Source organism: Plodia interpunctella, chromosome 28 (assembly GCF_027563975.2).
Source record: "Plodia interpunctella isolate USDA-ARS_2022_Savannah chromosome 28, ilPloInte3.2, whole genome shotgun sequence".
NCBI lineage: Eukaryota > Metazoa > Arthropoda > Insecta > Lepidoptera > Pyralidae > Plodia > Plodia interpunctella.
The window spans coordinates 1731348-1755908 of NC_071321.1; the positions used below are offsets into that span (position 1 = coordinate 1731348).

Below are 24561 nucleotides of genomic sequence, written 5' to 3' on the forward strand. Positions count from 1 at the left end.
GGATCAATCAGCTAATAATAATCTTATCTGGTAGATATCTGTTCCCCAGGTGTCTGATACTGATATACTAAGCCCAATAGATCTGACACGTCGACATAATAATACTGATACATCATTAGGATTAATCGATAAATATTAAATTGGTCTGGAATATTGGTTGTCATCTGCGATCATCATAGATTATTACAAGTTTATTTGGTAGACAAATTAAAAAACCTACGACTATCAATATTCATTTCCCTACAGCTTTTGAACGGCTGAACCGATTTTTATAAAATATATTTAAGAACCACCGCATAAAAATTTGCTATCGAATTAAAAAAAAACAGCACCCGTTGATGAGCTCTACGGGGCCACGTACATATACAGACAGACACACTTAGCGGTCAAATTATAACACCCCTCTTTCTGCGTCGGAAAATCATCTTCTTCGCGTGTCGATGGCAAATCTACAACGTTCTATTGAATGCTAAATATATTCTTGCCCGGACCGAGCCACATTGATGGCTTCATCAGGCAATCGTCAAAAACTATAAGTAATTATATGCGTGTCAATGTAATTTCATTCTGAGGCATTCCTAAGAAATGGCTCTTGACGGTACAAATGTACAGACAGAAAACGAAGCGATCCTAATTAGGGTAGCGATTTTCCTTTCAACTGGGTACTTTTTTATCTCGAAATTCTCACGGGAGCAAAGCCCCGAGGCGCAGCTAGTCCTTACATTTTATAAAACAAAGTCTTCGCCGCGTGTGTCTGTCTGATGAGTCCCACTGCTGGGCATCGAAGTATGGGCTTCGATAATTAAACGTCACTGTCACCTGTCATCTGTCACCTTTCCATTCGCGCGCGTCCCGATTCCCGGATTGCGATACTATTTTTGTTTAGTTATTTTTATTATCTCGAGGATCGAAGGGTTTGAAATTAATTGAATTTAATATTTTGTAACGTCACCCTCCGAAGTCTGCGATTGACTGGGATCCCCAATTTTTTTCACTATATTGATTAGGTTGGGTCTTGCATTTCTTTATATCCATAGATATGTAAAAGAAATGTGTATGTTTATATCCTTGCATATTATAAAACAAAGTCCGCGTCCTGTCCGTCTGTTCGTCATGAACTCTAAAACTACGTCACGGATTTTCAAGCGGTTTTCACCAAGACATAGTTGATTCCTGAGGAAGGTTTGGTTGTACATAATTTATTACGTTTCCATGCAATAAAACAATAAAAAAGTTGCATCTTATAAATTATAGTAAATTATAAATCTATAAGTACTTATTATATAAATTTTCCGTTAATATCTGCACCAACGTCACCATAATAGTGATACTTAGTTAATTATTGTTATAATGTTTGTTTGGCTTATCATTACACTACTAAACGCACGTGGTTATACTTGAAAACTGTTATTTTTCACTGACAAACCTATATAATAACCTTATCTGTAAAATAGGATTACAAAAGAATTATGTCCTAAGTAGATAATTATGTAGGTACTTATTAATATTTAAATCAATATAGGTAATCTTTTTTCTTGTTTTTATTTTACTTACTTCTTTGTTTCTGTCAATATGGTCAAGAGTGTGTTGGGGCACGTGTTATGTTTAGAAAGATTACAAAGCGTTAGAGGTACCTACTTTTAATCAGGTAAGTCATCATCACGTAAGTATTCACACTGTCGTCGAACAGTTCGCTAAACTCTGGCGAGTTCGGCTTACACTGCTGGTTTTTTATTGCGTTAAATAATAACACTCATACTTACTGTATGTGTCCGAGTCCGGCGACAGTTATATAAAACTCTTCCGTTACTAAGTGACAGACTCAATGACTGACAAACACACACGCACAGCCGAAACTACTAGGCGTAGAAAGCTGAAATTTGGTGTTTAGGTTCCTAGGACAGTGTAGAGGAGCACTAAGAAAGGATTTCCTGAAACGGACCCCACGGGAAACGGATTTTTACTCACATATGAAGTTGTGGACAAAAGCTAGTCATTGATAAAATTATTATAAACAAAATTAAACACAATAAGCAAAGGAAAATTCCCACTTATTTTACTATTTAGTAAAAAATATTATCTGGCACGTGTCTTCTAATCGAAGGTTGTATTAAATTGGTTGGTTGGTAACAAAAACACAAAAGGCTAATGCTGATTAAATAAACTTGGCGCTTTCGACGTAAGTACATTGCTGGATTTTTCTTGCAGTGATAAATAGTTCACGTACGAATTACGCAATGTAGAGAAAAGTAACCAAATATGGAATACCATTTTGTTTTCTCAGCATAAAAAATAAATTAATAACTGTAACCTGTATTTATCATCGGTGATACATTTCGACATCGATTAGTAACGGTCTTATATGTCCGAATTGCATTTTGAATTAGATTTTGGATTAGATATACAAAATAATTATTTTTATTAAACTATTCTTTGATTTTTTTTTTTTTGTTTATTGATGTACCTACTTCTAATTTTTTTTCAATTATTATATTTTTCTTAAATAATTTCTGCATTTTCAATGGGGTAAATTAATTCACTCATACTAACTATACAATGCTTGGCGTCAGCACGTGTTCACGAACTTGGAGTTCGGCGTAAGTGTGGCTCGCATTAGATTAGCAGATTGATGAAATAATTTACGTGTTTAAACTGTCGACTGGACTAATTACTTATTATTTTCGAAGTAACTAATACTTTATCTCTTTTTTACTTTATCTCTTTTTCTTTGATAATTTTTAATTTCTTCTTCTTTCATTGAAAAAACTTAGTCAAGACGCCCACAGACTGTTATTGAATAGTTCTCAAAAACCATATTGTAAAATAGTTCCTTGGTTATAACTTTTCACCAATAGATGTCACTGTACGTAATAAAACTGCGCCCTCTGTTATTGAATACTTGCATCAAGCACAATTTTCTACAGGATATTGTAATGTTAGCTTTTTACAACTAGATGTCACTGTAATTTTTTTACCGACGAGGGTGTGGCAATTGTCAAATTAATATATTCATTCATTCAACTCATTCGATTTGAATATTGCTTTGTTGAATAATGTTGCCATTCTAAAAATTTTTCATATTAAATTTTATTTTGAGAAAACATTTGGCATAATTTGGAGTTGGTAGGTCTGCTACGTCTGGTTGTCAATTTAAGTTGATATTAAATACCTAAAACACAGACAGCCTTCAATAAAAATATTGGTAAGCATAACACTATAGTATATTGGTGAATAAAATATGTTTATGTATCTATTTGATTTAAATGGAAATACACATTAACTAACACCCTAACTAACTACTTTAAAATATAAACATCACATTACATCAAAATGTGGAATAATATACTATTATTATAAAGAGGCTAGCGTTTGTGAATTTGTATGTTTGAGGGAGTAATCTCCGAAATTACCGAAATGATTTCAAAAATTCTTTCACCATTATTAGAAAGTTACATTATCCAAGTATTGCTATATGCTATATTATTTTATCTCAAAATTCCCACGGAAGTGAAGCCCAGGGCAACTTCTAGTATAGTTATAAATATGTGAAAGTGTGCTCATGGGCTTGTTTCTTCGTTTTTCATGTCAAAACGAAGCAATGTATTTTTGGTGTGAAGATAGGTGAAGAGCACCAAGTAATACTTTACGAATCCGCCCTAACTTAACTTCATTCGGAACCGCCGGTTCTTCATGTGACTGCGTGACGAAATTACTTTAGAAATAGTAACTAGGTACAAATTTTAAATATTTGACAGTATTCATCTTTTAATCATCTTTTGATCATGACAACACAATTGACATCACTATTTCATTCTTTATTTTCGTTCGTATTGCCGCTTTCATTCAAGTGCGTGACTCATTCATTCACAGACTCATTCAAACCGACCAAGCGACAACGGCAAATCAAACTAAAGTTTTTTTGTTGAGAGGTGTGGTGAAGCATTGTTTTCGACGATGGAGTTGTTAAAATCGAGTATAGTTGGATTATTTCTATGCTATGTTTCTATTGGTAAGTTACTTGAACATTTAAGTTTACTATAAATGTGTATTTTTCAGTTATTACTGCGTACTTTCACATCTTTCCTACATTGAATGGGTGATGTTAATTACTATAAAATGTTGTTTTGTTTGCTCTGTGCTTGCAAAAACGGAACGCCCTATTTTCTAAATGCTTAAATAATCACGTACATTGTCAATATTATAAATTAAATCACGTTCATATGTAGGTAGGTATTTCACATGAATAAGAATCTGTGTGATTTTGTTAAAATATCAATAGTTCGTTGAAAATAATGTAAATGTCCGGTATTAGTTACAAAATTATAAAAACATCTGCACTTTTTAACTTATTTTGTCGTGACAGACACTAAAATTATAGGGTACAAATTTCACCCTTTCAAAATCGAAGCTTTTCGCTTCATTGAGCTGATGCCGAGGGGCGATAAGTGTAAGCCATAAATTACCTTTTGTTGTAATAAATAGATGCTTGTTAAACAATTTGTGAGCTTTTCGAGTTGTTAATAGCGCTTAATGATCATTATTGATCTTTTAGCGGCATTTTTAGTCACTGGCGTTTCTTGTGTTTCAGATTTAATAAAATAATTTCAGAGTAGTTATAGTATATAGTAAAATCTTAAGCTATGTCAGATTCTTAAGTTATTGGTAGAAGATCTTTACCTTTATAACACAGATGTTATCAAAAGATATTTTTGTACCTATCAGAGTTGTTAGCTTCTATTTTTTTGTTCCATTTCACAGTAAAGCAAGTGTGAGTGTTGTAAACTTATATAGGTATGCAATATTTTATTCAAACTGGCATTCCATTTTCAAAAGCAACCCCATAGTAAAGATTGTATCCTATAACAAAAGACTCATGCTGTTGACACACTATATATCAGCAATCTCAAACAGATGTGTGTCTCGTGAGCTTTTTATTATCATATAGATGTTGTCCGGGGCTTCGCTCATGTGCGAATTTTGATATAAAATATAACCTATAGCAATCTTGGATAATGTACCTTTCTAATGGTGAAAGAATTTTTGGAATTGGTTCAAATCGGAAAAAAGAATGTTAAATTACAAATAAATAATATTAATATAATTATGCATTAAAAGTAGACAAAATTAAAAAATAAGTATATACTGACTGCCGCAACTTCACGACTATTGAATACACTTAAAAGGTATCTTTTTAATTTTATTCTAAAGGTACTTATAATGTCTATATTCTCAGCATATGGACAGAGGACACCGACCATATCCCACATCACCCAGGAGCAGATCAGGGACATCGGCGGGCAGGTGGACCTCGATTGCTCGGTGCATTATGCCAACGAGTACCCAGTTATATGGGTAAGATTACTTTCTAACAGGTATATATACCGGCCACTCAGACTAACAAAGAGAGAAAAATATTTGTACCCTTAAATATTTGTTTGTGTTAATTTTTTATTGCATCAAATTAGAAAAAGTTATGGACAAATGGCTTAAATATATTATGAGATCCCAAGGATTTTTTGTATGATCAATACTTGTCTATTTTTCATACAAAAAATAAGATTATGGGTATCCTATTTTTGAAAATTTGCAACATATGATTTCAAATTTATTTTAAAAAAATCTTTAGATTATAATTTGCATTTGTAAATCAGTATAATAATTTTTGTTGAGATTAAAACTTCACACATTCTACTTGGAGCAAAAATTCATTTTTTGTATGTATGTTTGTAACGCGATAACTTTCGAACCGTTGGTCCGATTTTGATGAAATTTAAATGGTATGTAGGATATGGCAATAGAAAGTTCGTAAGGCAAAATCGGTTCAGTCGTTTCTAAAATATTCAAAATTTTGTAAAAATTTATTGTGTTTGCGAGGTCTCAGTTCGCAGAGATATAGCGAACAACTAGTTATAAAGACAAACTATTTTTTAAAAAATGAAACCGTTTTATGGTTTAAAATAACGGGCCCAGGCATACGCGTTTAGTGCATTAAGATGTCTCTGACAATAAAAGCTTTTGACAGAAATGACATTTTCATAAAAAAAACTTGTTAAAGTAGGGGGAACCCCAAAACCAATAGCCATACTTTTACATAAGAATACTGAGTCACAGCCAAAGTCGAGCAATCAACAAAAGGGCATACACAGAACTAGTGATGTAAATTATATCACATCCTGTCCCTTTCTCCCCGTATTCATTCATCCATATATATTTAATAGGCGAACCAAATGTTACAATATGTGGGCTTGTAATTTTTATGATCATTCTATTGTTCGTTTTGTTTGTGATCTGAGTCACAGATTTGTTTTTTTTTTAATACTTACTTCCTTTTACCTACCAACAAATAAAATAAGGACTTTCAAGAAAAGAGTTTATCGCTTTCACAAAAAGTCGGCAATGCACCGGTGACCCGTAACGGTTTGCCGGTGTCCACGGTCTGCGGTGTTTGCTTACCATCAGGCGACCTGCACGCTCGTTTGCCCATTATACTATAAAAAAATATCTCCAAAATAGCAATTGAAAATAATTAAAATTAAAGTTAAACTTACTACTATAATTATGTTCTACTCGTGTACCAAATTTCATAAAAATCCGTCCAGTAGATTTTGCTTGAAAGTGTAACAAACATACATTACACACATACATCCTCGCAAGTTATCGCCATTTAAGTATAATGTTAGTAGAGTAAAAAATGTTTGCTGAAAAATCGTGAAGAATTGTTTAGAATGTTTACACTTTGTCGTTTTCTATTTTTTACCATATCATGCAGTTTATAATACTCAATGTTATTATAATAATACTAGACACTTTCAGAAACTATATATGTGTGTAATTTGTATTTATGACTGTTTGTGTTAAATAAATTAAAAATAATAATAATGAAAATTACTAACATAACAAAGTATTTACGTTTAGAAGAGATTTTAATCCCTTTTTTTTTGTTTTTATATCTTCAGGTAGCTTGTTGTAGATTGCAACCACATACATACAAAGTTTATAAATGCCTATATTCGCAGCGGAAAACGTGATAATGTTTTTTTTAATGTTAATATCATTTTATAGAATCGATATAGGGAAATAGACGCGCATCTTGTGTCCATAGAATTTTCAAAATTATAAATAACAAGCCGCGCTCCCGTGTGAATTTCGGGATAAAAAGTACCCCATGTGTTATTCCAAATTTCATAACAATCCGTCCAGTAGATCTTCAAAAAAACTTTGCATTTATAATATTTGTAGGATTACATACTTTTTTTGCATTATCCAGGATGAAAATAGCGGAAAGCAGTTTTATGGGAAACGACACTAGCAACTATTTCATTTGTGACTCTGTCTACGCCGTAATATTCATTATTTATTCCTGTATTTAATGGCCGTATCAAATGTATCATGAGACATTCACAATAATACATTATCGTCGTTCTATTGTCAGTCAATTTGGGACTTTGATTCATAAATTGACTATTTAAGATTTTGATATACAGGATATAATCTCGGACACAATTGACACTTAAAGCGCGGTTTTATCCTAAAAACACGCGGCTTCGCCCGCGTGAATTGCCCATGGGAACAGTACTTTTTTGTTATGGAAGTTTGTGTCCTTCTCCGAACCCCTATTTAGAAGTTTCAAGAAGATTTATTGAGGTGATAAACATGATTGTATTTAATACCATTACTGTTGTCCGCAGCTCCGCTCGCGGTACCTTATGTATGACCTCGGGTCATGAACTATTTATTCCAAATTTCACCAAAATCGACCCAATGGTTTACTCGCGAAAACACAACGGTTCGCATTTAAAATATTAGTTAACATAGATAACTGCTTTCATTTAATCTTGTGTACAACTAAATAAAAACAAGTAACTAGAGTATTGTCGCTTGTCGAGTTATACATGACTCCTTCTTTATGCCGTAGTAATAGGGGCGAATTTTCAATGAATTTGGGAAGTTAATATGTGTTGTCTAATGTACACAACCCACTATACGTCTAAGTTTAGAATTAAATTGCCCTTTTTACAGTAGGTCTTAGAGTATCTTGCCTGGCCTGTTATACTATAAATAGCGTTGAGTTCATTTTTTATCAACAACTATATGTTGCCCGGGGCTTTGCTCCCGTGGGAATTTTGAGATTAAATGTAGCTTATAACTATCTTGGATAATGTACCTTTCTAATGGTGAAATAATTTTTGAAATCGGTTAGGTATAAAAACTAATATCTTTTGTTCTACGATTTTGTTTAAAAATAATGAATAAAAAATATACTTTTTTTAGTTTTGTCGTTTCGATAAAAAACGAACTCTATGTTTGATTCCGCTGCGCTACTGAACTCGTGTTCATTGGCTATTACATAGAGATGTGTAGAATCGCAAATTCGATTTTGTTTATTATATGGAAAAAAAAATACGAAAGTTGCTTGTTTTGATGTACCCAAGTAGTCTTTAGGAGGTTATGCGTTTGATACCAGACCCTGTATATATAATACTAAATGTTTATGTGTTGCCCGGGGCTTCGCTCCCGTAGGAATTTAGAAATAAAATATAGCCTATAACAATCTTGGATAATGTATCTTTCTAATGGTGAAAGACTTTTTGAAATCGGTTCGGTAATTTCGGCGATTACCCGTCTCAAACACACAAACGTTTACCTCTTTATAATAATAGTTTATCATGTTCTTAAAGCTGCGGCCGCGCTGTCATTATACGATCAGTCTTATTTTCTCGAGGTAGGAATCGTTTCCAAAATCAATCATAAATTTGTCATTACCCCAGTATAGATTAATTATTTTATTGTCACATAGAAAAAATAATTCAGTGTTTGTTATAATTTGAACCATGGTACAGCGCGGCCGCAACGACCCGCGACGTTCGAAACGCTCTAGTGCGATACCACAACAAAATGCGTTGCGGGATAAGTTTGTTTACATGGAACTAGCTTTTGCTCGCTGCTTCGCTCGCGTGATTATCCCTTCAGTGAAATTTTCTGACTCTTCTGGTTTCCCCATACAAACTTTTTACCCCTTAGAGGATGAAGTTTGAAAAATCCTTTCTTAGCAGATGCCTACATCATAGTAGTTATCTGCATGCCAAATTTCAGCCCGATCGGTCCAGTAGTTTGACCTTTGCGTTTTATATAGATAGATTGCGGACTTAGGTATCGCAGCAACCCACTGTCTCTCTCATCCGAACGTTTTCCCTCTTGCTTCCTCACCAGCCACCCGCTGTTCCACTACAGAGGATTACGCATACGGTCTATACAGACCTTAAATCTCTAAAATAATGCAGGATAGTGAATATTACACGTAGAAATCGGTTTCGGGATATTTTTCGCATAAATGAGGCGTAAATCTCATGTTCACAAAAATCCATACCCTACTTCCATGCTACATATAAATTTTACTAATTTTAAAAGTCCATTAATCAACCTGAGGTGACCCCAAATAAGTCAAATTGAGGTGAATTTTATGGATGTAGTTTGTGAGCGACATAGGCTAATTTATGCCGCGGGCGGAGTCGCGAGCGATACCCAGTTCAGATGAATAATTTCCAGAATTAGTCATATCCAGTAGAGGACGTAACAAGAAGTTGTCACAGACCGCCTATACGATCAATTGCTAATGGTGAAGAGAAAAGAATACCATAAATATTTATTTAATCCATTAAGTTGAGTATAGGGTAGCAGGTTGATACAATTTAACTGATATTGGTGGATGTACTAGGGTCGTATGTCTAAGCTTTGTTATACTTTACCAGTTTATGTGATTTTGATATTTATTGCGATGGAATTAGGTTCTAATTGCACTAAATCAAAAGTAGAGCTAGGCCGAATTAAAAAAAATTAAGTGATTATTAAGAGGACGATCACGATGTACACAAAGACCTCGTATAGCCCTGTATTTGTAACCGCTTTCATAAAATCATGTGGGTTGTCTGTTTCACTCTCAACTTACATTCGGGGCTGTGGTGCCACGAAGCCACAAGGTCAGCGCAAAATAAAAAATACGTAAATCCTAAAATTTTAGTCGTTTGTTAGACGTCAACCCTCCTCGGGAATGTTACTACCCTAAAAAAACCTATCTACCCTACCCTAAAAGTACCCTATGTGATATTCCAGGTTATTTTCTACCCGTGTACCAAATTTCATAACAATCGGTACAGTAGATAATGCGTGAAGAGGTCATAAACAAACTTACCTTCGCATTCGTTGGGACTTGGGACTATCAGCCCGTCCCGACTTCGCTCGGGTATATATCGGGTAACCATAATAAATTAAACAACTACATTTTACTCAAGAATCACTCTATTGGTGATTCATACAATCATTTATGGTGATTCATACAATTATTATATAATAAAATAAATAAACAGTTAAATATATATCCATTATCATATCTTCAATGCAAGGATAGGATAGTTGAATGGGTGAAACTGCTTAGTTATGAGGAAATTGAAAGTTTATTGAATTAGGTGAAATACAGGTTAACATTATTTTTAAGTAATATTTAAGTTGGTCTTAAGTTGTTAAAATTTTAGTCTTGTTTAAATCTTGGTACATTATGGCTTCCTATGGAATTATACTTATACTTATATCTACATATATACTTATAAATAAATATAAATTGAGTTGTGGAAGAGCGATGTCTCCTGGCACAGGCGTAATGCTTAAAAGGAGGCATCAATCAAAAAAGAGTTATTATGTAAACTAGTTTTTGAAAATAAATTATTATTATTATTTATTATTATACAAAGGGGCAGACGCTACTTCTTTTTATGATATATGTAACTAGTTTAACAATTTGTCGTTTTTATATTCAGGTAAAATATGACAGACTGAGAACAACGGAGTCTATACCGTTGTCAACGAATGCTGGTCTCATTTTGAGGGATTCTCGCTTCTCTCTAAGATATGACGATGCTACCGCCACCTACACACTTTCGGTAAGTCCTTTTTTATTTCTTATTAGCTGTTTGAGTCCCACTGCTGGGCAAAATTCCTAATATAAATTAACTTTATTGATTAGGATCGAATTCCCGTCGGCGCTTAACGTCTTATCATCCACAATAGACTAGTTGACAGGGTCAGAAATTTATAAAATATATGTATAATCTAAATAAAATATATATATTTATTATCATTATCATTATTATCATTATCATTATTATTATCATTATCATCATTCATAGACTGTAACAATGCAGCTGGATCTAAATACGAAGATTTAAAGTTGGCTGGAGGAAAGTCCATTTTGAAAAAGTGTGAAATTTTAAAAATCAATTTAACCATCATAAAATACTAAAATTTTGTAACAACTTTTATTAAGAAGTCATCACCATAAACGTAAAATTTAATGTAGCTGTCGAACAAACATAGCTTTCTTAGTGAACATTTTAGCACGTTGTGACGTCACTCCTAGTGGAAACTAGAGTGAAATAATGTAATTTCTTTTCAAGTTATTATTTTTCTGAAACGAATGTATTTTTGACAGATAAAAGACATTCAGGAGAACGACGCGGGCTGGTACCAGTGCCAAGTGTTGATCTCCCTGACCAACAAGATCACAGCGGAGGTGGAACTCCAAGTGCGAAGACCACCCATCATATCTGACAACTCCACCCGGTCTCTTGTCGCTAGCGAGGGGGAAAGTGAGTAGAACTCGTTAAGTCATTGTTATCGAAATAATTTGAAATTCTAGCTTTTGCCCACAACTCCGTATGTGAGTAAAAATCCGTTTCCCCTTGGGAATTTCAGGGATTTCCGGGCCAAATCTTTATTTCCTACGCCCAGTAGATTCGGCTGTACGTTGTCTGTCAGCCACTCAGTGACAGAAGAGTTTTATATATACTGATTAGTCATATACACAATAGCGCCACTAGGTAGAAATGTATGTCAGGCACTAAGATAATAATTAAAACTATAATTAAGTCTATGATTCTATCATTATAACTTCTATCCATTCTGTTTCTCTCTCGAGTGAGTAAAAGGCTGTGTGTTCGTATAAAAACATTGTTTTAATTATTAATTCAAGAACTTATGCTAAATTCCTAATATTAATAATAGGAAAGTGTTTGTTTGTTTTCTGCAATAGACAATGTCATTCCTAAGGAAGGTTAGGTGTATAGTTTATTGTGGTTTTAACCGTGCTACTTGTTAATTATAATTTGCAATAGGGTAGCACCATGACACTGGTCAACCACCAAACAGAGGTACTGTTTTGTCTTATGGTTGACTAGATGTTGCCCGGGGCTTCACTCCCGTGGGAACTTTGAGATAAAATAAAGCCTTAGCAATCTTGGATAATGTACCTTTCTAATTGTGAAATATTTGTAGTTTAGAAGATTACCGGCCTCAAACATAACTCACAAACGCTTACCTCTATATAATAATAGTATAGATTTGTAGAGAATGCCATGTGTATTTTTTGTATAATTTTGTGCGATAAAATTTTAATTAAAAATGAAATATAACAGGTGCCCAGATGAATTGTTACGCGGGTGGGTTCCCGCCCCCAAAGATCTATTGGCGCCGCGAAAACAACGCTATCTTGCCCACAGGAGGGTCCATTTACAAGTAAGACTTATAATTAAATATGTGACGTGTGGTCCCGCCTTATAATAGTTATTATATTCTCTAGCGCCTTAACTGCCTTAACTGCTGATAGGCAGCAATAGCATCCCCAAAGAGACGTCGCGCTGGTTATAAAACCATAACAAAATTTAAAGCTTGATTATGTTACGTGAACATGGCTTCGCGACGACTTTATCAACATTTCTTGTCTTCTAACAATCACACATTGCATTTTTTTTTACTAAATACATGTGTTCAATATAAAAAAGACAGTAGATAGATTTTTACATACATTCGGGACTAGATTATTTTATGATAAAAAAAAAATTGCTCGATAACTTTATTTTCTACCTAATTCGCTACCGTGGGAATTTTGAAATAAAATATAGCCTCTATATCAATCTTGGATAATGTAATGTACTTTGTGATGGTGAAAGAATTTTCGTAATTGGTTCGGTAGTTTCGGAGATTACCCGCCTCAAACATACAAATTCATAAACGCTTATAATATAGATTTATGTACACAACATAAAAGTATAAAACTAACAAATAGAAATTTCTTCCAGAAATTACAGTTTTTTAATATAATTTAATTTAACCTAGTGTCAAATTTGTGTGTCCTATTTTAAAATGACCGTAATTTTTCAGCGGCAACGTTCTGAAGATCACACATATACATAAAGAGGACCGCGGTACATACTATTGTGTGGCCGAGAATGGAGTAGGCAAAGGGGCTAGGAGAAATATTAATCTGGAAGTGGAGTTTGCTCCAGTAGTCACCGTGCCTAGACCTAGGCTTGGCCAGGTAAGTTCAGTGAACAGATACAATTCTACTTGGGGGGAAAATACATTTTTTGTATGTATGTATGTATATATGTATGTGGGGGGAAAATACATTTTTTGTATGTATGTGGTTTGTTTGTTTGTTTGTTTGTTTGTTTGTTTGTTTGTTTGTTTGTTTGTTTGTTTGTTTGTTTGTTTGTTTGTTTGTTTGTTTGTTTGTTTGTTTGATGATGAAATTTAAAAATTATGCAGGGTCTGAAGCGGGGGTAGTGTAATGGTTAATTACCCCCGCCTGTGGATCAGTCTCAGGTTCGAATCCTACTCTTGCCACATGAGTTTGTATACCAATCTGACTCATGTATTGTAGTTTTCATCGACCACCAGTTGCTTCCGGTGAAGGAAAACATCGTGAGGAAACCTGCACACTGATTGATTCTAATTAATTTGTGTGTGAAATGGAGAAGGCAATGGCAAACCACTCCATTACAAATGCCAAGAAAGTTGTTATATTTGTTTAATTCCACGTAATGACCACGAGCCTCAGCCACGAGGAATACGACTATGAAGCGAAGGATGTGTCAATAGAATTTTTAGGTTCGTGGGGCAAAAAAATCGGTTAAGCCTTATTTGAAATATCTAACAATTAGCTATCAAATAAAAAAAACCGTATCCAAATCGGTTCTCCCGTTGATGAGCTACACGGTGCCACGTACACAGACAAGACATACAGACACACTTAGCGGTCAAACTTATAACACCCCTCTTTAAAAATGCTTCAATTCACTATCTTGATGTAATAATGTACTATGAATTGTTCGTAGGCTCTGCAATACGACATGGATTTGGAATGTCACGTGGAGGCGTACCCGCCCCCTGCTATCACATGGCTGAAGGACGAGTTCGAACTGTCCAACAACCAACATTATAGGTAAGGAAATATTGATAAATAAATAAATATATTAGGACAAAACACACAGATTGAGCTAGCCCCAAAGTAAGTTCTAGATACTAACTCAACATATATATTATAACAAATACATATATAGAACATCCAAGACCCGGGCTAATCAGAAAAAGATCATTTTCAGTTGCAAGATCGGTGGCAAGAACCTTATCACTGCGCCACCGAGGTCGTCATTAATAAAATAAATGTATTAATGATATTTTTGCTGTTTTACAACTGTAAAATCGCTCTCATTTTTATGATAGTATATACTTTTGATGATATTATACTTTTGTATATAATATACATATCTTCAGTTGGAATCTGGTAGCTCAATTTTGAAGTTTTGTACACACGTTCAGTTTGGATGACATTCCTTTATTAAGATGAGATCCTTTATAATGACGTGGTGATGCACCCAGGAACGGCTCCCAGCGGTGGATCTCAACGGTTTACAGCAAGGACATGATTTTTTTATCACGCATTGAATGGAATAACCTATCTCTGAAAACAATGAAAGATTGAAATATAGAAAGAAAAGCTATTTATTTGGTACCACACAATTAGCATAACAATTTTACATAAAAGTGTTATATGTACCACTTGCGGCTTGCGTTTTCATTCATTCATTCATTCATTTATGTCATGTCGCAACTTCAGGATATCCCACTTCGCGACGGCCGACGAGTTCACAGACACGACAATACGCGTCCTGACCATAGAGAAGAAACAATATGGCACGTTCACGTGCAAGGCGCAGAATAAGCTGGGCTCCGACGAGGGACACGTGCAGTTGTTTGGTGAGCTGTCTTTATATGGACTGACTGATAAACATGTCACACATGTTTTTTTTTTAACTTATTTTTGAAAATGATTATTTATGAAAAAATTCTGGAATCGAGCGGGAATTGAATCGATAGCTATATAGGATAGCACAGGGGCGCGGTTTCAGTTCCCGCTCGATTCCAGAATTTTTTCATTTCATTATTATTTTCAAAGATGTTTTTTTATAGTGTTTTTTAAACTTTGAAGCTTTGAACACATAACTACACGACTTACTATGAACCTTTATTATGTAATATTTTAAAACAAGAAAATAATTAAAAAAAAAGAAAAAATATGATGCTGATATTTCCACGACTATTAAAGTCGCAACATTGAATAAAAAGGGTTCGTGCTAAGTCCCGTTAATATAATATCTGTAGTTATGTTTTTTTTTCCGTCCATGATTTAGAGCTAGAATTGTTTTTTTAACATTAATTTTTGATTTGTCTGTGGCTAAGACTAAGAAAACTATCGACTACAAGCTAGACTACCGGATAAAATTTTTGAACACACACTTATAGAAGGGTGGTTCGCAGAAGCGTTTCGACCGCTGCGGTCGCGCTGTCATTTTTAAAATTTCAACAAAGACAAGAATGAGTTTTACTATACGACTTTACATTAATTACTCTGTACTGTAGTCATGTCAATTTTATGAACGATTGTGAAAAAAGTCACAATAATAGAAGTAGTTTTTCAACATATAACGAAAACAATGCACATTTTTTACGACGTTATTTGGTCTTTCCAAAAGTTAATCATTGTGACTTAATTGACCGATGATGACGTCACAACGATCATGTGTATTCAGACTGTAAAGAAAGATAAGTACATTGTGTATTGCATACTGTTCTGTTACAATTCGTGTATTTCTAATATATAAGTATATATTATATAGGAACGAAGCTCACACAAGAAAGAGAAAGGGTTAGTCCATAGTTTTCCGTCTACAGTCTGTGGTTCAAGAGCATTTTAGTTTAGTGGCATTTTAAAAACATATCCATTGAACAGTTTCAAACTATTTTTTTTTTGTTTGTCTGTTTATATTTCAATCCAGAGCATTGTGATTTAGGGCGAATCGCATGTTATATGAATGAGGTCCATAAATTTATATTTTGAATTCGTGTTATGGCTCAGATTTTATTTATCTTAATGTTCATAATCGGAGTTGTAAGGCCGGCGCATGTATATTAGGACCATCAGGAAAATAATCTTAACATATTATTCGTAAAAGGCAATTTTAATTTGTCTAATTAAAAAAAGAATTGACGAAACCAATAGTATATTATGATAGCAAATCGTATCTGCACACTTGAGCCACCATCACGTGTTTAAGATATAAAATAAAATTGATAAAAATGTGATGGCGGCGCTAGTGTGCTTATTAGCAAACATAATTAAGCATAAAAATCATTAAAAAAATCCCATCTATTCTCCTGGTCGTCCATTACGGCATGCTTGATGTGTGTGTCTGTTCTCGTTTTACGTAGAAACGATCGTGCCCGTGTGTCCGCCCGCGTGCGATCAAGCGCGGTACAACGGTGTGGTCACTCTGGCGCCATCTGTCGGAACTATGACTGCGCTACTAGCATTGTACGCCGCGTATGCTTTTAGAAGGTATCTGTTAGTTTTAGCTTTTTATTTCTTATATTTTTTATTGTCTGTCAAGAGAAGAAAATTAATTTTCAGCGAATTATATTTTTTTGCTATTGCAATACCAAATAAAATGGTCAAGATTATGGGCCAATGTTGCCAATGTATTTTTATGTTTCCAAATGTTACAAATCAGACTAATCTATATATATAAAACTCTTGCGTTGCTGAGTGACTGACTGACAGACAACGCACGGCCGAAACAATTGGGCGTAGAAAGCTGAAATTTAGTGTGTACGTTCCCAGGACAGTGTAGGGGAGCACTAAGAAGGGATTTCCTGAAATACCCACGTGAAACGGATTATTACTGACATGCGAAGTTGTGGGCAAAAGCTAGTGTATAATATTCCTGCATGCAATTTACATTGTAATCTAGTTGTCACGTGCCAAATGAGAACGATTTCACAATAAGTAGGTAAACTTTACGTATGATATAAATAGATTGGTTGGCAAATACCCAGGTTTGCAGCCATTTAGTTTTCTTCATTTGACAGCCTATAACGTAAGCTCCACGCTGTCGCCATAAGTCGACGCGAGTGAACATTGCCTAGTTGGTATGAGTGCTTTTATTTACCGCAATGAGAAACAAGCAGTGTATACCGCAATCCCGCCAAAGTTCGGTGAACTGTTCGACGACAGTGTGGAGCCGGCATTATGATATCGATCGTTGGCTATAGGCCGAATACACAATAGTTATTTAATTATTAAACATTTGATTTCAGAATCGCCAATACCAGACATTAACTACAGCGGCCTGAGACCAGACCCGTTAGTCTATGGGTATCCTAACTCGGTTTGCACACATCACATACATATCTCTGTAATTTTTGTATGTCTATTCTATGTATTTTAACTCAAAAGACTGGTAGACGCGCTTTTATGCCAAGTTCAGAATTGAGTTACAGTCAACAGCACATCAAGTCGCCCCGCGTGGACCTCTATGGCGCGGTTATAGCGGCTAGTTTGCAATGAATATGGGTATGTTGATGTGCTGTTGATTGTACGTTTATTTAACACTAGCTTTACCATTAACAAAATTAAAAACAAAAATTGGTACACGCAAAATGACCATAAAAAAATATAGAAAAAACTGTCGATGCGTGTGTTTCAGCAATTTAAATAAGCCACGACTCGTTATGTATTTTTTTAAATTTATTTGATGATAATTGCATTAAAAGTACACAAATACAAATACACGGTACAGAACAATACACAATTCTTTTCTATACAGAGTTACTGGTATCAAACGCAAGAACTCCTAAAGACTACTCGGGTACATCAAAACAAGCAACTTTTATTCTATGATTTTTCGTGATTCTTAGTTTTTTTTTTTTCATAGAATAAATAATTCAATCTAATTTGCGATTCTACACATGTTAACTGTATGTAATAGCCAAGCAACACGAGACAGTACAGTAGCGTTATGTAGCGGAATCGAACGTAGAGTTAACGTTTTATAGAAACAACATTAAAACTAAAAAAAGGAAATATTTTGTATTTATTACGTTTAGACAAAACGTAGAACAAAGGATGTTAGTCTCTATGTACCTTATGCGCCTTTGGAAGGTTATGCGTTAGATACCAGTTACCCTGTATACAGTTTTTTTTATACATTGCACAAATTTTGTGACTAGTTACGAATGATGGAACTGAGTCAACAAAATGTCAACTTTTTTTTGGTTCTCTTATTTAATTTTCTCTATCAGACTAAGTATGGAAAGTCTACTTTTGTATCACATGTACTGAAAATTTGTGCTGTGAATAAAAAAACTCCCTGTATATTATGGGATGAAGTATTTTTATGCATTTGTCATTATACATATGTGTTCGTTTCTTCTCCATCACGTAATTGTAATAGAAAATGTCTTGAAATATATAAAAAGCGCGTCTATTTTATTGTATGTGCTTATACATATATAAGCAATAAATGATGACAGGTATAGAAAAATGTAATCTCATAATAGGAATAAAAATGCAGCAAAAAAAACATATAGGCAGCTAATAATTTAAGAATTAATGTGATTTTATTGATATAGAAGTTTCAATTGACATTTTTGTAGTAGAATTTTTGAGATTTGCTTAAAAAAAGTGTTTCACCATTTTTTTCAAGGTGACATTTTGTAGTGTCAAGGTGACTTTTTATTTGTCGGAAATCTCGTTAATCCCTGTCCAAACATATGGATATATATAGAAGAGCGATTACGTGGCCATATTGGTAAGAAATACTAATGATATTCTGAATGTAAGGTATAAGAATCTCTAACATAAAAGTGAGGGTTTCACAAAAATAGAAGTCTAGTTGCATTCGACCTGTAAACCGTTCACACAGTTCACTCGTCGAAAGTCGATCCTAGGTGCACCATCAGGTCTTGTGCACCATGAGTCACCAAAGCCCGCTTGCATGTTTTTGGGATAACTGTTGTTAAAAGTTTATCGATGTCAAAACAATATGCACTTTGTGTGGCGCATGCGCGATTGGCCAATCCGCGGGTTAAACTTTCAAAAGTCAATTAGACAAGCCATAATAATCAACATCAGCGACGCCCACATAGTTCGTGTAACACTATCTGACACAATCTCACTCGACAAGTTAAAAGCTTATGCTGTTTTTTTTATAAGGAGTAGAAAAAAGTATTTTGAACGTACGACATTTTTTGCCATTGTAATACCGAATGGAATGGTCATGATTGGTTGATTACACCCAGTGCTGCCGTACAAGAGGCGAACTCATATTTATTTTCTACTCTTTTAAAATAGGCTGTCAAGACGAAGCCCGAATCACAAACACCGACGATAAATAACAATATTACACCAATTTATTATAAGTATAGCTTAGAATTTAATAATGTGTGTGTACTTTAATATTTTTATACAAAACATTTTATATACAGCCATTTCATTGGAAAAGTTTTTTTTTACCATTCTATATCTATGTTGGTTGGTCCAAAGTATTTTTTTTTTACATTGGCATTTATCTACATGGTCGGTCGATGGTACTGAACAACTTTTCGTATGGAAGAAACCTTGAAATCGCGAACAAAAAATCAGCTGTTCCATACATTAGGTATCTAATTTTGTATAGAACGGCTGAATTTTTTTTCGCGATTTCGGAGTTACCCCCATACTAAAAGTTGTTCAGAATCATGGACTGAGCGTGTTGACGAAATATTGCCAATGTATAAATAGTCAACCTGTATGTACTTTAATATTATTATACAAAATATTTTATATATACAGCCATTTCATCAGACAAGTTTTTTTTTTTTAATCATTGTATATAGAATACTCTGTGTTTGCTTACCATCTGGCAACCCTGAAACCATAAAACTCTAAAATCTTTGAATCCAAAGGTCCCATATTCGAAGCCTACTCGTGCCAAATGAGTTTGTATACCAATCTGACTCGTGTATTGTAGTTTTCATCGACCACCACTTGCATCTGGGAATACTGAAGTAACCTGCACACTGGTTGACTATGCGTCTACTTGCCACTAGATGGCGCTGGTAACACATCTCAGAAGCTTTTAGGCGACTTGATTAAAATCTTGCCCCAGTGTTAGTAGTAAAACTCGATAAAACGGAAAATAAATAAAAATAAAGTGAAAATTTGTCCAATAGGAATCCATAGTTTTTGCAGATGCTATATTTTAACACAAGCTATAGTGCTAATACAAAATCCATTATAATATATATTATAATACTTCATAATGTAATGAACATTTCACTGTCGATATATTTTGTCCGCCATTTTGTTTTTATGATTCCGAAGTGAACAGGGAACCCTTACAGTTATATATAAGCTTTTGTAACAGTTAAGATTATCTTTTTCATGTTATATACCTCCATTAAATTTATATATACATCGTCACATATAATCATAAATTAATATTTTTTTATTTACTTTACCTCTCGTCCGCACGGGTGTTGAAAAATCTGCCGACGTTGACGCTTTTTAATCGCTTTACTCTTGACATTCGACATACAACATATATGCCAACGTACAGCGCTCAAAATGCGATAAAAAGCGTTGCCGTGTAAACTGATACACATATCGTCTATTCCAACGACTATAACGCGCGTTGGAAAATCGCCCGTACGAGCGACGCCTTAATTTGCAATTTTAATCGTGTCATTCATTCATCATGCATTTCATTACAACATTACATATTTATTACGTATTTATATCATCCACTACGTCTTATTCCCTTACGGGTAGACAAAGCCAGGAGTTGCGAAATTATTACTACTATTTATTGTCATACAATTGTCATAATCTACCATATTATGAAGTTTCTCATCGTCATTTTATCATCATAATTTTATCTGGAATCGTTTTTAATTATTTATCGTTTTTAATGATATGATTAGATTAGATTTGTCACATTTTCTTGATTGTTTTAAAAGCTTACATCGCATTGAATGTTACTTTCGAACACTCAAATGGTTGATTATGATTATGTAATAATTATTACATATGCCACTTTAGAATTAGTTCTATGTATTGTAGTTTTAGAAAGACAACACACACACAAATATAGACTTAAATGGTAATTATTTTGTAACAAGTTCACAAAATATGACTTGTGTATGATGTGTTAATTTTTATTTTATTTATTTATTGTTTTCTTCATTATAGATCACTGCATTAGTTCTAAAGAAAAAAGTAGCACCGTACATTTTTTCAAAAGCTTGACATCCATAATTTGCTTAAAATAACACACAGTTCAATATATTTTGAACCTTACAGTTCACATCATAGGGTTTAAATTGAAAATCACATTGCGAGTTCTAAAGCAATATTTTGGGGCCTAATATTATTTTATTATTATATATTTTTTAACGAAATGCAGTGTGTAAAGAATTATTTTATATTTCTTCGAAGAGTTTGAAATATAAACTTCATTCTAATTCGGATGTCATAAGTCACACCTCGTTCGCACGGGCGTTTATGTACTGACGTTGGCGCATTTTTATCGCTTTCCACTTATGTGACATTAGACATTGAATCTAACAACCAACGCACAGCGTACAAAACGCGATAAAAAAGCGTTACCGTTTGAACGGACACTCGATATTTGAACGCACGTTTAAAATGCGCCCGTGCGAACGAGGACTTATTTTACAATTTAGACTACGAGGACTTATTTTACAATTTAGACTTTTTGATGGTATGTGTATATGTATTGTAGTTTTTAACTTTTTATACCAATGTATTAATTGTAAGTTGCTTATTTTTTAATAAGGAATTTATTATTCATTCCACAAAATTTTTTGGACTGTATTATTCCATCCATTTTTTGCGTAATTTAAGTATATTTATTGTTTAGTGGCATCTTGTGTAATTTTGTGTGTATGCTTTTTTATAAAATACTGTGTACTGCGCGCACGTTTAAAAAGCATTTCGACTTAATAGATCTTTTTTCGTCTTCATTTGAAGCGGTGACGGTCGAGTGGTAGAAACTGTTCACTTATGACCGAAAGGTCGCAGGTTCGAATCCAACTTGTGCCACGTGAGTTTGTACAACAGTCTTAACTCATGTTTTGTAGTTTCCATCGACCACCACTTGCTTCCGGTGGAGGAAAACATTGTGAGGAAACTACACTCTAGTTTGACAGTTTGGTTCGCTATTGTGTTGTAGCGGTAGGTAGTCGAAAAACTCGTGTCAGATGCCATAAGGCGACTTGAGAATAAAGTTTGATCTTGAACCAAATATGATCTAGTGGCTTTTGTTTGCGTGCGTTTTGTAACATTATGAATTCCCCAATAGATATTTTTGTACAACTTATTATTGTGTATTACGAATCTCATTTTTCCTTTAGACGCCATGTTTGTAGATTTTTTTGTTTAAATAAAAAAGTATGAAAAATATTTGTTTTTTTTTTTGTAAAAACTGTTTGTCCTACTGCTGGGCTGTATGGGCTTCGATAATTAAACGTCACTGTCACCTGTCACCTTTCCGTTCCCGCGCGTTCCGATTCCCGGATTGCGATACTATTTTTGTTTAATTATTTTTATTATCTCGAGGAACGAATGGTTTGAAATTCATAATCATTTGCAGCCCTCCGTGACCCACTACTGGATATAGGCCTCCTTCCGTCTCCGCCAACCATCTCTGTCCTGGGCCATCCCCATCCAGTTGTTGCCTGCTATTTCCTTTACATCGTCGACCCATCTAGCCGCCGGATGTCCTACGCTCCGTTTTCCAGTTCTGGGGTACCACTCAGTTACAGCTGTACTCCACCTTCCATCATTCCTTCTAGCCAGGTGCCCAGCCCAATTTCATTTTAATATCGCGACTCTGGAGACCACGTATTGAACTTTCGTTCGACGACTTATCTCCAGAATTCGAACTCGATCTTGTAATTGGATGCCGAGCATGGTTTGTTCCATGGGTTTGAAATTAATTGAATTTAATATTGTGTGACGTCACCCTTCGAAGTCTGCGATTGAGAAAATGGATTCTCATTTTTTTTTAATATTATATATTGACCTGGGTATTTGATATTATTTTTATATCCATAGACATGTAAAATAAATATATATTTTTATATCCTTACACATTATAAAACGAAGTCCTATGTCTGTCTGTTCGTGATAAACTTAAAAACGTATTTTTATGCGGTTTTCACCAATAGGTAGTGATTCGTGAGGAAGGTTTAGGGGTATAATTTATTAAATTTTACCCGAACGAAGCTGGGCCGCCCGCTAGAAGTATAATAAGATCGATTCATGGAATCTAGCGGGAATTGAACCCTCGACCCTGTCTACCCGGGACAGTACTCTTGGTTCAATTCTCGCTCGATTCCAGAATTTTTAATCTCATTATTAAAATGAGATTAAAATTTCTGGAATCGAACGGTAGATAGATAGTTCTAAAATGACAAGAGCAGATGTTGACATAATTAATTGTTCTTTGCGGACATTTTCCAAGTTATTTATGGCAAGTTACATATGGCATGTAAACAAAATAGTTTATATTTGCTTTTATCGTAAGCTTCTAATAACATGTCATGTTATAATACCTATTTCAAATAAATTAATAACAAGTTTATTTGGTAGAGAAATAAAAAAAAAACCCGACTTTCAATGTTCATTTCGCTACAACATTTGAACGGCTGAACCGATTTTCATGAAACATGGCTAAGTACACTCGGGATAAAATTATGGCCCAAAAATAAACTAAACGGACAGACACGTTAAACTTATAACACCCCTCTTTTTTGCGTAGGGGGTTAAAAATAATAAACGTCATGTTTGCATTGTTCTATTATTATTAGGAACTATTTTATGCAAACTGTACGCCTAACTATATAAATTTTTGCGGAATAAAGTTTTACGGTCTTATTAGCTTACATTGCAATTGGCTTGGAGTCCGAACTTTGGACTTCCGAGTCATAATGACGGCCAGGGTCCGAGAACAATGACTCGAGCCCTCAAAAGAGCTCGAGTCTTGGATTAACATAAGATTATATTTTTTATTATTAGCTGTTTGAGTCCCACTGCTGGGCAAAAGCGTCCCCTAACTTCTTCCGCGCATTCCTATCCTTTGTGTTCTCTTAGCAATTCTTTGTCGAACTTTTTGATGTCGTCCAACCATCTCGTCCTAGGCCTTCTCTTTTCCTGTAATGAGATTATAATATTAAAGATTGTTTTGTCGCTTTTGTAAGTGAATTAATGACAAAACATGGACAATATAATTTTCTTCCCCGTTTTAAGGCATGTAGATGTTAAACATGCACATTCAATGCACATTCATCAAACGCTCATTAGCAAGTCGTGACTATAAATAAATTATAACG

General features: G+C 34.3%; 1 protein-coding gene across 2 annotated transcripts; it reads left to right on the forward strand.

Moving 5' to 3' along the window:
• The first annotated feature begins 3855 nt into the window (after positions 1-3855).
• On the forward strand, positions 3856-20023 carry Lac (Lachesin). 2 transcript variants are annotated; one of them, XM_053766085.2, is made up of 10 exons: positions 3856-4009; positions 5234-5352; positions 10812-10934; positions 11483-11639; positions 12465-12564; positions 13210-13366; positions 14166-14272; positions 14948-15087; positions 16600-16726; positions 17485-20023. In XM_053766085.2, exons 1-10 carry the CDS (start codon positions 3955-3957, stop codon positions 17504-17506), a joined length of 1107 nt encoding a protein of 368 aa, XP_053622060.1. In that variant the 5' UTR covers positions 3856-3954; the 3' UTR covers positions 17507-20023. The 2 variants fall into 2 exon arrangements, with proteins under 2 accessions (XP_053622060.1, XP_053622061.1); XM_053766086.2 differs by lacking the exon at positions 3856-4009 and adding an exon at positions 4349-4447.
• The last annotated feature ends 4538 nt before the right edge of the window (positions 20024-24561 follow it).